Source organism: Onychostruthus taczanowskii, unplaced genomic scaffold (genome assembly GCF_017590055.1).
Source record: "Onychostruthus taczanowskii isolate IOZ18803 unplaced genomic scaffold, ASM1759005v1 scaffold4, whole genome shotgun sequence".
Lineage (NCBI taxonomy): Eukaryota > Metazoa > Chordata > Aves > Passeriformes > Passeridae > Onychostruthus > Onychostruthus taczanowskii.
In genome coordinates, this window is record NW_024501459.1 from 25,233,179 (window position 1) to 25,246,624 (window position 13,446).

Genomic DNA, 13,446 nt, shown 5'->3' on the forward strand with positions numbered 1-13,446 from the left:
CTATGAAATAATAACCTAGAGTGGGCTGCACCAGACCTTCCCCTACAGAATTAATTTTGTCTCCTGGACATCACTGGGCATTCATAGAGCATTCATAGAGTATCTGGGAAGAGGAGAACACTGTGATACACAGTTTACCACAAACCATGAAGATGACCTACAAATTTTCACACCTAGGCAATCTCTGGTGGTGTCCAGCCTTTATCTTCCTTCTGACCCTGGTGACAGTTATGTGTGCTGAGCTGGTCCCAAATCAAAATGCTCACTGATGCCAGCTGACAAATCAGAAGTATCATGCAAAATCCTGCCCAGCTTGCATCAAGATGCCTTGAAAATCTTGGTTGCTGTATTATGTTTACACCATTATTTACAGGGAATGACAGGAAAACACACTCTTATTTCAAAAGAAGTATTATTCAATATTTATTAAAACTGGGTTATTTCACCCATTCATATACGCTCAAATGCAGTTTCAGTCTTCAACATACATAAATAGATAAAGCTTAATAATACACAGTTAACAGATGTATCTTTTTAGTGTGTATATTGCCCAAAAGAAATGTGAAATATGACAGGTTTGTGAAATTTAAAATTAAATGTATTAGCTGAATTATATGCATTCAATGGCAATGTTGTAGTCTAGATTAGTGAAATTATATTAAAGAAAAGTTTTACTTGCTAAGAATGGTATTGGGCCACTGGAGAGGTGAGTGGTGGGAAACTGGACCAAAAATACCTTTGATTATTTTAGTTTTTTACATCGATGACTACATAAAGTAAGCATTCAGTCCAACAAGTGCTCATTTTTCCTTTGAAACAAAATATTTTAATGAATCATTTTTCTAATAATGTATCAGTGAAGATAATTAACTTTTAAAAAGCCTGGTTTACTTGGAATACCTACAATTTTAATGGGAGACAGAGAAATCACTAGCTTTTTATCTTTTACAATTTTTGCTTCTCCTGTTATCCAATGGTGACTTTACTTGAGCACAAAAACTGCTTAACTACACAAATAAGTCATGGGAATTAAAACTCATAGAGAAGGCATAGTTTAAACTAAGTTTGTAAATTATTTCCATATTGCAAAGACTGTATTAGCTCCTGCAACTTGTGAAGCAACTACAAATAATGTTCTATATTATGGCACTTATTTAACGGCTGTTTTGTACTTTGCTATAGATCTTGCATCTCCTTGATACTTCCACCTACCTCCTAATACCCATTATCTATCTGGTAGCCCTTTGCTTCTCTGCAAATGAGGAAATTCCAAACCCATCCCCCCCTCCCTCCCTCCAACCCTCATGCTACCCCAGAATGACTTTTTTTCATGCAAATAGGGTAGAAGATGGGGATAAGAAAGGGGGTAAAGATTAAGCTAGTTATAGGAATGTCATCCTAAATTTATTCAATATTTTACTTTCTTGGACTTCCCTTTTCAGTTTTCCTAAATGACTTTGACTTTTGTTCTTCAAGTGCAAGTACAAAAACCACACGTTTAAAATTCGAAACACTGTGGCAATTTTCACCAGAACTTTATTATGATACATTAGTAGGGATTTAGATTAGACAAATGCTTGCATCATTGTTTTACTTTCATGGATCCATTATTTCCCATCTCACCTACCATGATCCAGTTCTGAAAGCAGGTTTTAGAGTTTCTTGAGAGATTCCATGTTATGAATTCTGCCTTTTGTATACAATAAATATTTCAGTCTTTCCAAGTAAGTAAAACTCCACCTGGAAAATGAAATACACTGTGTGGCAAATAATAAAAAAAAGAGATACTTAATACTAAATTTCTGAATTCGTCTATGTGCTACACAAGGTTAAATAAGTTCAAAGTCAAAACCAAAAATCATCACACCCAAAGTCAAAACCAAAATTCATCGGCACCACTGCTCCTTGTACTTGCTCTCTCTCTGCTTTTTAACCGCAACATGTCCATGACACTGCGTGCGTATATGTCTCGCAAATTAACATTGATATTTGAATCGCTCGATGAGTTCTTCATGAGTTTCTTTAAAGCTTCACGCTGCCGAAGAGCAGCTTCTTTTATCTTCAGCGTAAAATAACAGGCAGAAAAACGGTCATTTATTATAGCTATTGGCAAAGCCAAAACCAGTATTCCTGACAGTATACACATAAAGGCTACTACCTTACCAATGGTAGTGTCTGGTCTTATGTCACCATAACCAACTGTTGTCATGGAAGTTGTTGCCCACCACCAAGCACCAGGTACACTTGTGAAAGTTGTGCCTGGCACACCTTGTTCAACAAAGTACTCCACAGTGGAAAATATTGAGATTCCTACAGAGAGGAAAAGAAGCAGAAGGCCAACCTCCTCATAGCACTGAGCAATAGTCATCCCAAGAGACCGCAAGCCTGAAAGATAAGAAATGCTGTCAGGTTGATTCATGTAGCTGTCATTATATCTTTGCAAAACATTTCTTACTTAAAGGCTGACTGCTTTATATTTTCTTTGAATGTGGGTGAACATGTCTTGACAATCACAGACTCAGTAAGATTAGAGAAGACCTCCAAGGTCATCGAATCCAACCTTTAACTGAACACCAGCTTGTAAACTAAACCACAGCACTAAGTGACACATCCAGTTGTTTTATGAACACTTCCAGGATTGTGACTCTGTCACCTCCCTGGGCAGCCCATTTCAATGCTTAACCACCCTTTCCATGAAGAAATTCTTCTTGACATACAACCTGAACCTCCCTGGCACAGCCTGAGGCTCTTTTCTCTTTTCTTATTGCTTGATGCCTGGGAGGAGAGGTTGATCCCACCTGGCTACACCCTCCTTTCAGGTAGTTGTAAAGAGCAATAAGGTTCCCCCTGAGCCTCCTTTTCTCCTGGCTGAACAACCCCAGATCCCTCAGCCACTCATAAGATTTACTCTCTCGATCCTCACCAGTTTCATTGCCCTTCTCTGAACATGCTCCAGCACCTCAATGTCTTTCTTGTAGTGAGTGGTCCAGAATTGGATACAGGATTTGAGGTTTCCCAGTGCTGAGTACAGAGTGATAAATAGTCCATTTGGCCACACTACCCAGGCCATGAGGCCATTGGCCTTTGTGGACACTTGGGCACAGCTGGCTGATCACACCCAAATCCTTTTCCACTGGGCAGCTTTCAGCCACTCTTCCCTCAGCCTGTTGCACTGCAACAGGGGTTGTTGTGATGCAAGTGCAGAATCCAGCACTTGGCTTTAACGAACCTCATACTGTTTGTCTCAGCCCATCTATTCAGCCTGTCCAGATCCTTTTGCAGAACCCTCCTATATCCTCCAGCAGATCAACTCTTCCACCCAACTTTGTACTGTCTACAAACTGACTAAAGGGTACAACCCAATTCCCTCATTCAGATCATCAGTAAAGATATTACACAGGACTGGCCCCAGTACTGAGCCCTGGGGACTCCACAAGTCTCTGCCACCAACTGGATGTGGCACCATACACTAACACCCCCCGGGGCCAGTTTTCACGTCAGCAAAGCGTGCATCTGTTCCGGCCATGGGCCTCCAGTTTCTCCAGTAGAATGCTGTGAGAGACAGTGTCAAAGATTTTACTGAAGTCCAGGTAGACAACATTCATAACCTTTCCCTCATCCACTAGGCAGGCCATGTAGTCATAAAAGATCAGGATGATCAAGCCTTGGCTGAACTGTCCTTTCCAAAACCTACAGTCCACAGCTGGGCCTGATCCCCTGGGTGTCCTGCACATGCCATGTGATCATACTCAAGATCATTTTCTCCATAATCTTCCCCAGCACCAAGATGTTCCTGGATTCTCTTTCTGACCGTTCTTGTAGATGGGCCTTCCATTTGCTAACTTCCAGCTCCCTGGTTGATGAAGGCCAATCATAAATGATGGCAAGCACCATGACAAGCTTTCCTACCAACTCCCTCATCACCCTAGGATGAATCCCATGTGGCCCCATAGACCTGTGAGTGTCTAAGTGCACAGCAGGTGACTAACTACATCCTGTTGGATTGCAGGGGGTCTATCCTACTTCCCATCCCTGTCTACCAGCTCAGAGGCCTGGGTGCCATGAGGATATCCACTCTCTTTGTTAAACAATGAGGCAAGAAAATATTAAGTACCCCAGCCTTTGCCTCATCCTTGGTGATAATGTTACCCCGCCCCCCCCCCAACCAATAAAGGACAGAGATATTCCTTGGCCCTCCTTTTGCTGGCAATGTATTTATAAACCCACTTTTTACTGCCTTTCACACGTGGCCAGATTGAGTTCTAGCTGAGCTTTTGCTTTCTGATTTCCTCTCTACATGACCTAACGAAATCCTTGTACTCTTCCCGAGCTCCTCTCCTTCTTCCAAAAATCATAAACTCTCTTTTCTTCTCTGGATTCTGGCAGAAGCTACCTGTTCATCCAGGCTGCTCTACTTCCTCCTTGGCTTATCTTTAGGCACATTGGTACCGCCTGGTCCTGAGCCTTTAAGATTTCTTTCCAAAAGTATGTCCAGCCATTCTGGAGCCCTCTGTTTTTAAGGACTGTTTCCCAACGGACTCTCTGAACCAGTCTCCTGAACAGGTCAAATCCTGCCTGCTGGAAATCCATGTGAGAGGTTTTGTTGACCTCTTTCCTCACTTCGCCATGAAATGAAAACACTCTAATTTCATGGACACCATGCTCATAATGATCTCTGACCACCACATCTCTCTTCTTCAGCACTTCTGCTGGTCTAATGAGGCACTGACCCTGGGAGGCTAAAAAGAGGTGCTGCTCTAAACAGAAGCTGGGAAAAAGTGATTTACAGACATAGATCACAGCATCTATGTCTGAACATCTGACATAATCAATATTTTCTTAATACACAGTATAGGAATTATTATCTGAACAATGTACACACATAATTTAGACAACATAAACTATCATGATTTATTAATCTGCTGTAAGAGAAGATCTAGCACCACTCTAAACTACTTAAAAACACACAAAAATATATATACTTGGAGACTAGATGTGCCAAGCCTCTGTTTTCCAGCCACTGTCCTATTTTTTTCTTGGACCAAGGAGCCCTTAGTTACCAAATGTGTGTCGCCGTGTGAGTACTTAGACCCCAGTTCAGTACACTTGATAACTTTTTCTTTAAGGACTGTTTTCAATCCTATTATAGTTGTCACAAACTCTCTTCGACCCTTCTTCCCTCCCCCCAAGCCCTATCACTACCTTGTATCTGGAGACATCAGAACAAATACAGTTTTCCTGTAACAGCTGCACTTGTGCCAAACTCAAGATAGTTCAATGCAAGCATGGAATCCTGTTAATTGACTATGTACTGCATCAGTCCTTTTGCCCATGAGCTGCACAGGGAGTTCGGGATCACTCTCCACAACCCCCTACATTCCTGTTAGAGCTACTGCTTCAAGGCTAGACTGCAGGAAGCAAAGCAAGCAGGAAAGTAAATCCAAAAATAGTGCAATGGATAAATATTGCACACATAAAGAAAGAAAGAAGATAACAGGGTACCAATTCAGCTGAGACACATAGGAGACTGAAATTATCTTTTGAATTACTTCAGATTAGTTTTTATTACTATTCTTTAAAAAGGTGAGATGCTTTCTCTAATAAATGAGAAAAACATAATGCTTATGCATTACCCTTCATGGGTATTCTTCTCACTAAACTAGTGTTTGCAAAACAGCTTACTGAGGCTCTGCCTCTGCTTGCAGACTTCATGTGCTAGTTAGCATTACAGGCAATTTGATTTTTGGACAGTCTCAAACTACAAGATGTTAACATTTCTTGCTTTTGGCTCTTTCTTTTCCTCTGCAGGTCTAATGGATTTTAGAAATTTTATGTACGGCTAACACTGGAAGTACATGGTAGAATTTGGAGGCAATGCTGGGGTTTTCTTACAATGCTACAAACTCCAGTAAAGAAATTACCCATACTGAGATCTTGTATTACTATACCTATGATATGTAGAACGTTTATTACAATGATATAGATTAAACCTTTAACACAAGGGGAATGAGATGTATCAGAGGAATCTTTTCTCTGTAAATATGACTGCCTTCATATTTTGGAAATACTAATATCAGAAGTGCAAAAGCTCTGTGAGATAACTGCAAGGACTCTGATCAAATTCTCATTTCCAAGTAAGCTACTATGAGCCCTTGCCCAGTAAAACTTCCTACTAAACAAGGCAGAAGAGTAAGTCCTTTCAGGTGAGCTAGGAAGAAGTTACAATTTAAAATCATTCCTGTAGCACTTCTGTTCAAAGCATAAATGAATAGTATAAAAGCCAGGGTTTGTACCTTATGATGAATCCTGAGAGTATTATAGCTAAAATTAAAAGCAAATATTTCACATAAAAGATATTAAAATAAGGGGGAAAAGAACAGTAACTGTTGACTCTTTGTATCACAATGATGACATTCTAATTTTTCCTATGGTTACTTATTCTAACTGTTCAGGGTCTGATTTTTTCTTTTTATTATTCTTACTTCTGGTACACTCATCTAAAATGAAGATATAATTCTTCATGTCTTTAGATGAAGTCAGGAGACATCCCTAGGCAAACCTATGAATCAGAGAAGCTACTGGACTCTGCAGCTCATTCTAGGGGGAATCAGTTGGTGTAATGACATGTATAAAGTATACTACTATATTACTTCGTACCTTTTTAAAATGCCTCTGAGTCCTGGCACATGACCAAACTAGGGTTGTTCCAGCACAGACACCTCAGCAAGTCTTACAGCTTCTCATGAGAACTCCTTGCCAGGAGCTGTAACAGCTTGGTTACTCATGCTTGGAAGGTGCTAAGGTGCTGTAACAGAGTTTGTGTGAGGCTGGCAACCAGCCCCAGCCCTGGTAGGAGGAAGAGGAAGCATTTCTGCTATGCAGGTCAAGTTCTATCTCTCTTTTGTCCAAAGTGACTTGGCAATACAAACTTGTATTCAGGAGCTTCAGTTTACACATCGTTTAAATAACCCTAAAGTTTTGATACAAAAAGTGCTGAAGTTTCAAGTTTTCATGACTCTAGAGGCATGACAGCCTTAAATATGCTATAGTCTTCTCTCAAATACATGCTCATTGCTTTCACAAGTAAGATGCTCATACCCTACTTCTCCTCAACAAGTGCCTCTGTATGTGCTTCCCAGAGGAGACCAGCAAGGCTTCCCTGAAAACATGGTCCCAGGGGAAGGCAACAGCTGAGAAGCATCTGAGAACATGACAAATGCAGCTTCAGTTCTCTTCTATTCTTGAAGTTACTAAAATACATAATTTTGCTGTATCTGAGAAGTAGTCCTGCCCTCTAGCTACACATTTTACAGACAGAGGTACTACTGATTTCTCAGTGGTTCCTTGATGAAATACCATAGTTTGCATAAGTAACTGCACACTTGCACTAGTCTAGCCTGAGTGTTTTTATTATCACATCCCTCCAGTGAGCTGGCTTCAGCTTCCAAAGGGGCAGAAATTACTTTTTTAATTTCTTATTTTCATTCTTGTTCTTGTCCCATAGAAAGGGTTAAGCTGCTATTTCTTGAAAGTGAAGAAAATAACTGATGTTTTTTCACCTCACTCATCCCTGCCCCTGACAGAAGGGACAGGCTCTGTTGTGATCCCAGCTTTGCTATGGCTCCACAAAGTACCAGAGAGATGTTCTCCTTGTGGCTGTGAACACCCCTCCTTGACGAAAGAGAAGCTGCTGTCTCCAGACACAAATCTTCTGCTCTTGAATATCTTGCCACATGAAACTGAGCAGTGCCTGAAGCTCTGTGTGGTCTGAGAGTGTAGGAGCTGGAGAGAAGACTCACTGGAAGGCACCTGTCAGATCCAAGGCAAGAGAGCAAGACGAGCTTCAAGAGCCACCCCTGAACACCGAGGTTTGTTTATCAGGACTGCCTGGGTATGTGCAAGGAGGATGCTCTCCATGCATGATACAGAGGGGCTCATCTTGTATTAGGAGCTGTGGTAAAGGATGTCTTTAGAACCACATTAACACACTTCTTCAGACAGGAGATCAGAACAGTGAGTTTCTACATTTAAATCATACAGATTTGATTTAGCATTCTGGAACTAAGTAGGCAGCAACTGACCTACCAAAGAAGCAACACAATGAAGGTAACACTGCTCCGAGTGGTTTAAATTGATACATATGTTGCTTCTTGTACCTTGAAACTGGCATTTTTATTCCAGTAAAAAGAAGACAGCACATCTCCAGATCACAATACTATATTTTTATGTAATTAATTCACTACAACCTAACATAAATTCTATGTCACTCAATATTATGACATCAACTGTGGTAAATACTGAATAATTACTTTAAGAATATATAAACCGAAGTGTTTAGACCATCCTTGAAAGTATGTATACCTGAAGTTAGCAGTTATACAAATATCTGGAACATCTGATTCCAAGTTGATAGAGCCACAAAACTGAGTGACAGAATGAACACATTCACTCTGTAAGAATAAATTGCAATAAACTCGAAACTTAACTTGAATCAACATACTTTTGGAAGACCATTTTGTTAGTCAGCACAAAAGTGCCCTGATGAGATAAAATCTTTTAGTTATTTTCAAAACACAGAGTGGATGGCATTCACATTATAACTACCATCAAAAGTGCACAAAAGCCTTGCAAAAAACCTCTACCAAACCCTGCAAAACTTGTAATGAAGCAAAACTAACAAATTGCCAGACTGAATCATTATAAAATTCCTCTCAACTGCTTTCTAAGGGACTATTATGCATCAGTAGAGGCATAATCTAGGGTGGAGAGTAAGATTAAGATACTTCCCAAACCACTCTGATGATGCTAATTTTTATGAGTAGTATCAAAGCTACTCCCTGCCACTGGCAGGCAGGTTTGCTACCTTTCAGTGGTAACTCTGATGATGCTAATTTTTATGAGTAGTATCAAAGCTACTCCCTGCCACTGGCAGTGGTAAAAAATATACCATTCTGCTGCTGTGAGCACACTGTAACTCCTGCTGATTTTGGGCCAGTTCATAGAGAGGGCTCTCCAAAAATATGGACAGGCATCAAACCATTCCAGCTTCATGGCTGGAAATCCTGAAAGGGCATATTGGGTGCTTTTAAAGAATGATCATAACTGTCTTCAGAACAGCTAATATTGCAGGACAGATATAATGATTTACTATTAGGATTTAATTTTTAAAAGCTACTAGTGTTGGCTGAACTTTTCTCCTGTAAAATTCAGCACTATATTCTCCACTGATTTAGGTGGGCACATAATCAAATCATTTTGAAAATGCCAAGACAGTTTTTATTCTTTCATACAGCCAGGTACGCACATGCCACAAAGTAGTAATAAAATCGGAGGAAATGCAAGAGGAAATCCAACACTTTCCATTAATTTTCAGCATCCTCTGATAAATTCCCACTAGAAAATGTTAACTTTTATGCCTTCCTTTCACCAGAGAGAGCAAACAAGATGGTTCACAGAAATGCATTTCACCTTCCACCCCACCCCTGCTTGTTGTTCATTCATCTGTCAGGAGTGTCAGGGCACTAAGGGCCCCAGACCACTTGGTGAATGCTGGCTGAATCTGGCACTGCTGCTCTGCACTGCAGCCAGGTCCCCCTGCCTAAGCAGCCCCTGATGGGCCCCACAGACCACTGGAACACCAGTGGGTTCAATGGGGCCAGAGAGCCCCTCAACCCACCACCTGCAAAGGATTTAAAGTTTCCTTGAAACGTTCTCCGCTGTGGTTGTTTTCAGGATCTGTGACATGAACAAAATCATGATATAATTCTTCACATATGCTTTTACACAAATGTAATTGTGACAGCTGTCAGTAGTGGGCTTTGGAACATACAAAAAGTCTGGGCTGAGGATCTCTGCTTCTTCCCTAATAAAATCAACACATATATATGTACTAAAATTTATCACACTATGAATGACTGGTGGATGATTTACAGCATGCAACACTGAGGTCTGTTTATGTAAATGTTCAATGCAAACAATATGCAAGGCTTTATGAAGAGCTAAAATTTTTTGAAGAAGGCCCTTGTCACTCAATTATAACGTTCAAAAGTAAGATCTTCAAAAGCCATTACTGCTAACAGATTGTGTCATGCAGTGCACACACAAAATGGAGGACTGTGCCCAGGAACAACTATTGCAGGCAGTGAAATTGAGAAGTATCATAGCCATGGCCAAATATACCTGTTGAATGTCTTCCCAGCTTCAACATCCGCAGGGCTCTAAGAAGTCTCAGCACTTGGACAATGCGCCCCACATTCTCCAGTTCTTGGGAGCTCTCACCACCACACAGGCTCTCTACCAGCAGGGTGATGTAGAAAGGCAAAATAGCAAGGAGGTCTATGATGTTTGCCACACTCCTTAGGAAGCGGCACCGATCTCGTGTACACAGGAGCCTCAGGACGAACTCCGCTGTGAACCACGCAATGCACAGGTACTCTAGGGCATCCAGCAGTGCTGGGGCCAGCCAGCTGAGCTCTACTGAAATCAAGGCCATGTTGGCAATTGACACAACAACAAAAACCATGGACAAGGTGCCAAACGTCCTGGCTGCTGCAGAGGAGCCAGGCTTTTCCAAAACTTCCCAAAGTTTCTGTCTAACATTGGGACAGAGGCTACCAGAAAAATCCTCTTCTTCATCTTGGGCATCCAATTCTTCTGCATCTTTCTTGATGTCTAAGGCTTCACTCAGCTCCTTCCTCCTGAAGTACCTGCCCAGGAACACCCCCCAAGAGATTTTGAATACCAGTAGGCAGATGCTTGTCTTATCATTTACCATGCAAGTCAGAAGAATACACATTAAAATTTACCTTATGTGAACTCACAAAACCCTAATATCAAGCATATGGCTTTTATTGTTGAGCCCCTGCAGCATGTTTCCACTGACTGATATACTTCTATTACCCCATTTCACATCAGTGACACATTCTATATGCAGAGTAATTTTACTGATAGCGATTTATTTATATGGATCATGTTGACCACAGTAGGATCTGTGGCACGACTAACATGAATTCTTAGAAGCAATCCTGGCACAACCAGATCTTCTGTTTTTAAACAGTTTTCAATTTGTTTAATTGTATGCCATTTTTATTATGCAGAGTCCATATTTGCAATAGTAAAACTGAAGGCATAATTAAAGCCATGCAGTTCATGGGTGAACTTCTGGTCAATACACACTAAGATGACAAGGTATCCTTCTTTCTTCAGATATATGGGCTCTCACACAAAGTGGACAAGCATTTGTACTGAGTAAAACTTACAGACTGTAAATATATAGTGTTTTGTCAGAGTAAGAGTATATTTAAAGTGGAATTTTGTCAATCATAAACATACTCAAAGTACACTAAAAAAATCTTTTTCTTTCATATCTTTCTTTTTGCCTGCTGCAAAGTTCAAGCCTTAGACAAAGGTGTTGTTCAACCTTCAACACAGTCAGTCCTGCACATGTCAAAAAGGTCTGTAGATCCATGTATCACTAAAGTAGTAGGAGCGTTCAGTTACACCTACCAGAGAAGGAACACAGGGATGAAAACTAGGCTCCAATTTTCTCAGCTGAAGAACTAAGCCATACTAGGGTTGGATATCTCTAATATCCTTTTGGGATGGTATCACTTCTTTCTAATAAATTGGACATAACTGCTACAGCTAAATAGCAGTTACATTCTTTATAAAATTATTTTCTTCAATACTAAAAAACCCAAACCAGTAACATTAAATATGGTGGGAAATTAACTGCAAATAGAATTAACAGAAACATCCTCGGGGTGGTTCAGTCAAAACCCACCTCGTTCCTAAACTGCCTGTTATAATTTGTCTCCAGTGAGCCATGTTCCCGCTGTTGCTGCCCCCTCCCTGTAAGCTGTTACATCCACGTGCAATGCTTCCTTTCATGGCTCCTCCTGGAGTCATGCCACCCACACTCAGCCTGGCAGGTGACCAGCCCCCCTTCTGCCTCTCCAGATTGAATTTGGAAATCCTTCAAAATTAAAGTGCAGGTGGGCAGGATCCAAACCCTCACAGCATTGTGCCTGACTCCACATCTAATCCCTCTATGATAACCTCAAACTGAATGATTGAAGGGGCATCTCTCACAACCCTTTTCATCTCTGCCGTTGTCCTTTTCAATATTTTGAGCTTCCAGGCCCAGTTTGAAGCCACTACAGGACATCCCAGACCCTGTTACTGTCTCATTATCTTGACCTCACCAGCGACCTTTCCCACAGCAAATGGTAACTGTGACCTCACCCAACACATCTCCCATTTCTGACATCCATCCACTGCTAGAGCAGCACTCTGGGCTCAACTCACACAACTTTTCCTGCTACCTCACCTATCCCCACTGCTAGACCCCTCACCTGAGGGTCCCTGAATGCAAGTCAATGCTGAACTCATCTAGCCCACAATCCACAAGATGAGGAAGCCTCATCTTCCCACAACTCACCGGTCTCTGCAGCAGGAATCAATGCTGAGCTCATCCAAACCCCAGTACTGGATCTCTTGCAGGAAAGAGAGTGCACAAAGCTGCTCCATCACATGCAGCCTCCCTGTCTGGTAGTAATTCAGGATGTAGTGAAATGCCTGTGAGCTTCGGTCAAAGAAATACTCATTCTCCACAAGGTTGGCATCATCACAAAGCTCAAGGAGGCCAGAAGCCACATCCCGGGCAGCAGAAACCACTACTGCCAGTTTGCCAAGACGGGTGTCAGGGTAGCAAGACAAAGTTTGCTGGGACATCACAAAGCGACTGCCTCCTACATTGATAGTAAAGCAGTCCAGAGAGGGAATGACCTTCTGGAGCAGGGGCCCCTGCTCTTCCTCACTGGAGAAAACACTGGACTCCAGCGAACCCAGGGATGTGCTACTCCCTGGATCCTCCAAAGATGCTTGGGAAGAAAGAGACATGCAGCAGGGAGGCGACTTCATCCTGTAGCTGCCAGCAGCAGCCCACACTCTCCAGAATCAAAATCACAACACGGCTGCAGAGAAGGCTGCCCCGCCAGGCTCGGAATGTTGCCTCTGGCTACCGTCCCAGGGACACCGCACCAGGGTCCCCGCTGCCTCCGGGCGGTGCCTGGAGCTGGGCGGAGGTCAGGAGGGTGCTGCACAGCCCAGCGCCGCCCGCACCCGCGAGGATGCTGAAGGAGCCGGGGTACCTGAGGCGGCGTCACCTCGTGCTGTCCGCGCCGGCACCGTCCGCCCGCGACAGCCCCTCCGCTTCAGCGCTCATCTCCAGCCGCTGGGTCGGGGCAGGGGAAACCCACCGGGACGACACAACACGAAACACCGGCTTCAGCGGCGACTCCGGGCAGCGCCCCGACAGCAGCCCTGGGGGCCGCTGGCCAGCCCGTCCCCTCCCGCCCCGCGCTCGCACTTCGGCTGGGCTGCTGCGGCCGGAGCCGAGCCCCGCGCCGGGGCAGCCGCCGCGCACAGAGCGCCTGGGCAGGGCTG

At 42.7% G+C, this 13,446-nt stretch overlaps 1 protein-coding gene across 1 annotated transcript; it reads right to left on the bottom strand.

The window, feature by feature from the left end:
* Positions 1 to 1,520: 1,520 nt before the first annotated feature.
* KCNV1 (potassium voltage-gated channel modifier subfamily V member 1) lies at positions 1,521 to 13,073 on the bottom strand. The gene is made up of 3 exons (XM_041412869.1): positions 12,440 to 13,073; positions 10,180 to 10,706; positions 1,521 to 2,385 (listed from the first exon to the last, which is right to left on the bottom strand). The coding sequence occupies exons 1-3, from the start codon at positions 12,919 to 12,921 to the stop codon at positions 1,874 to 1,876; spliced, it is 1,521 nt and encodes a 506-aa protein (XP_041268803.1). The 5' UTR covers positions 12,922 to 13,073; the 3' UTR covers positions 1,521 to 1,873.
* Positions 13,074 to 13,446: the final 373 nt, after the last annotated feature.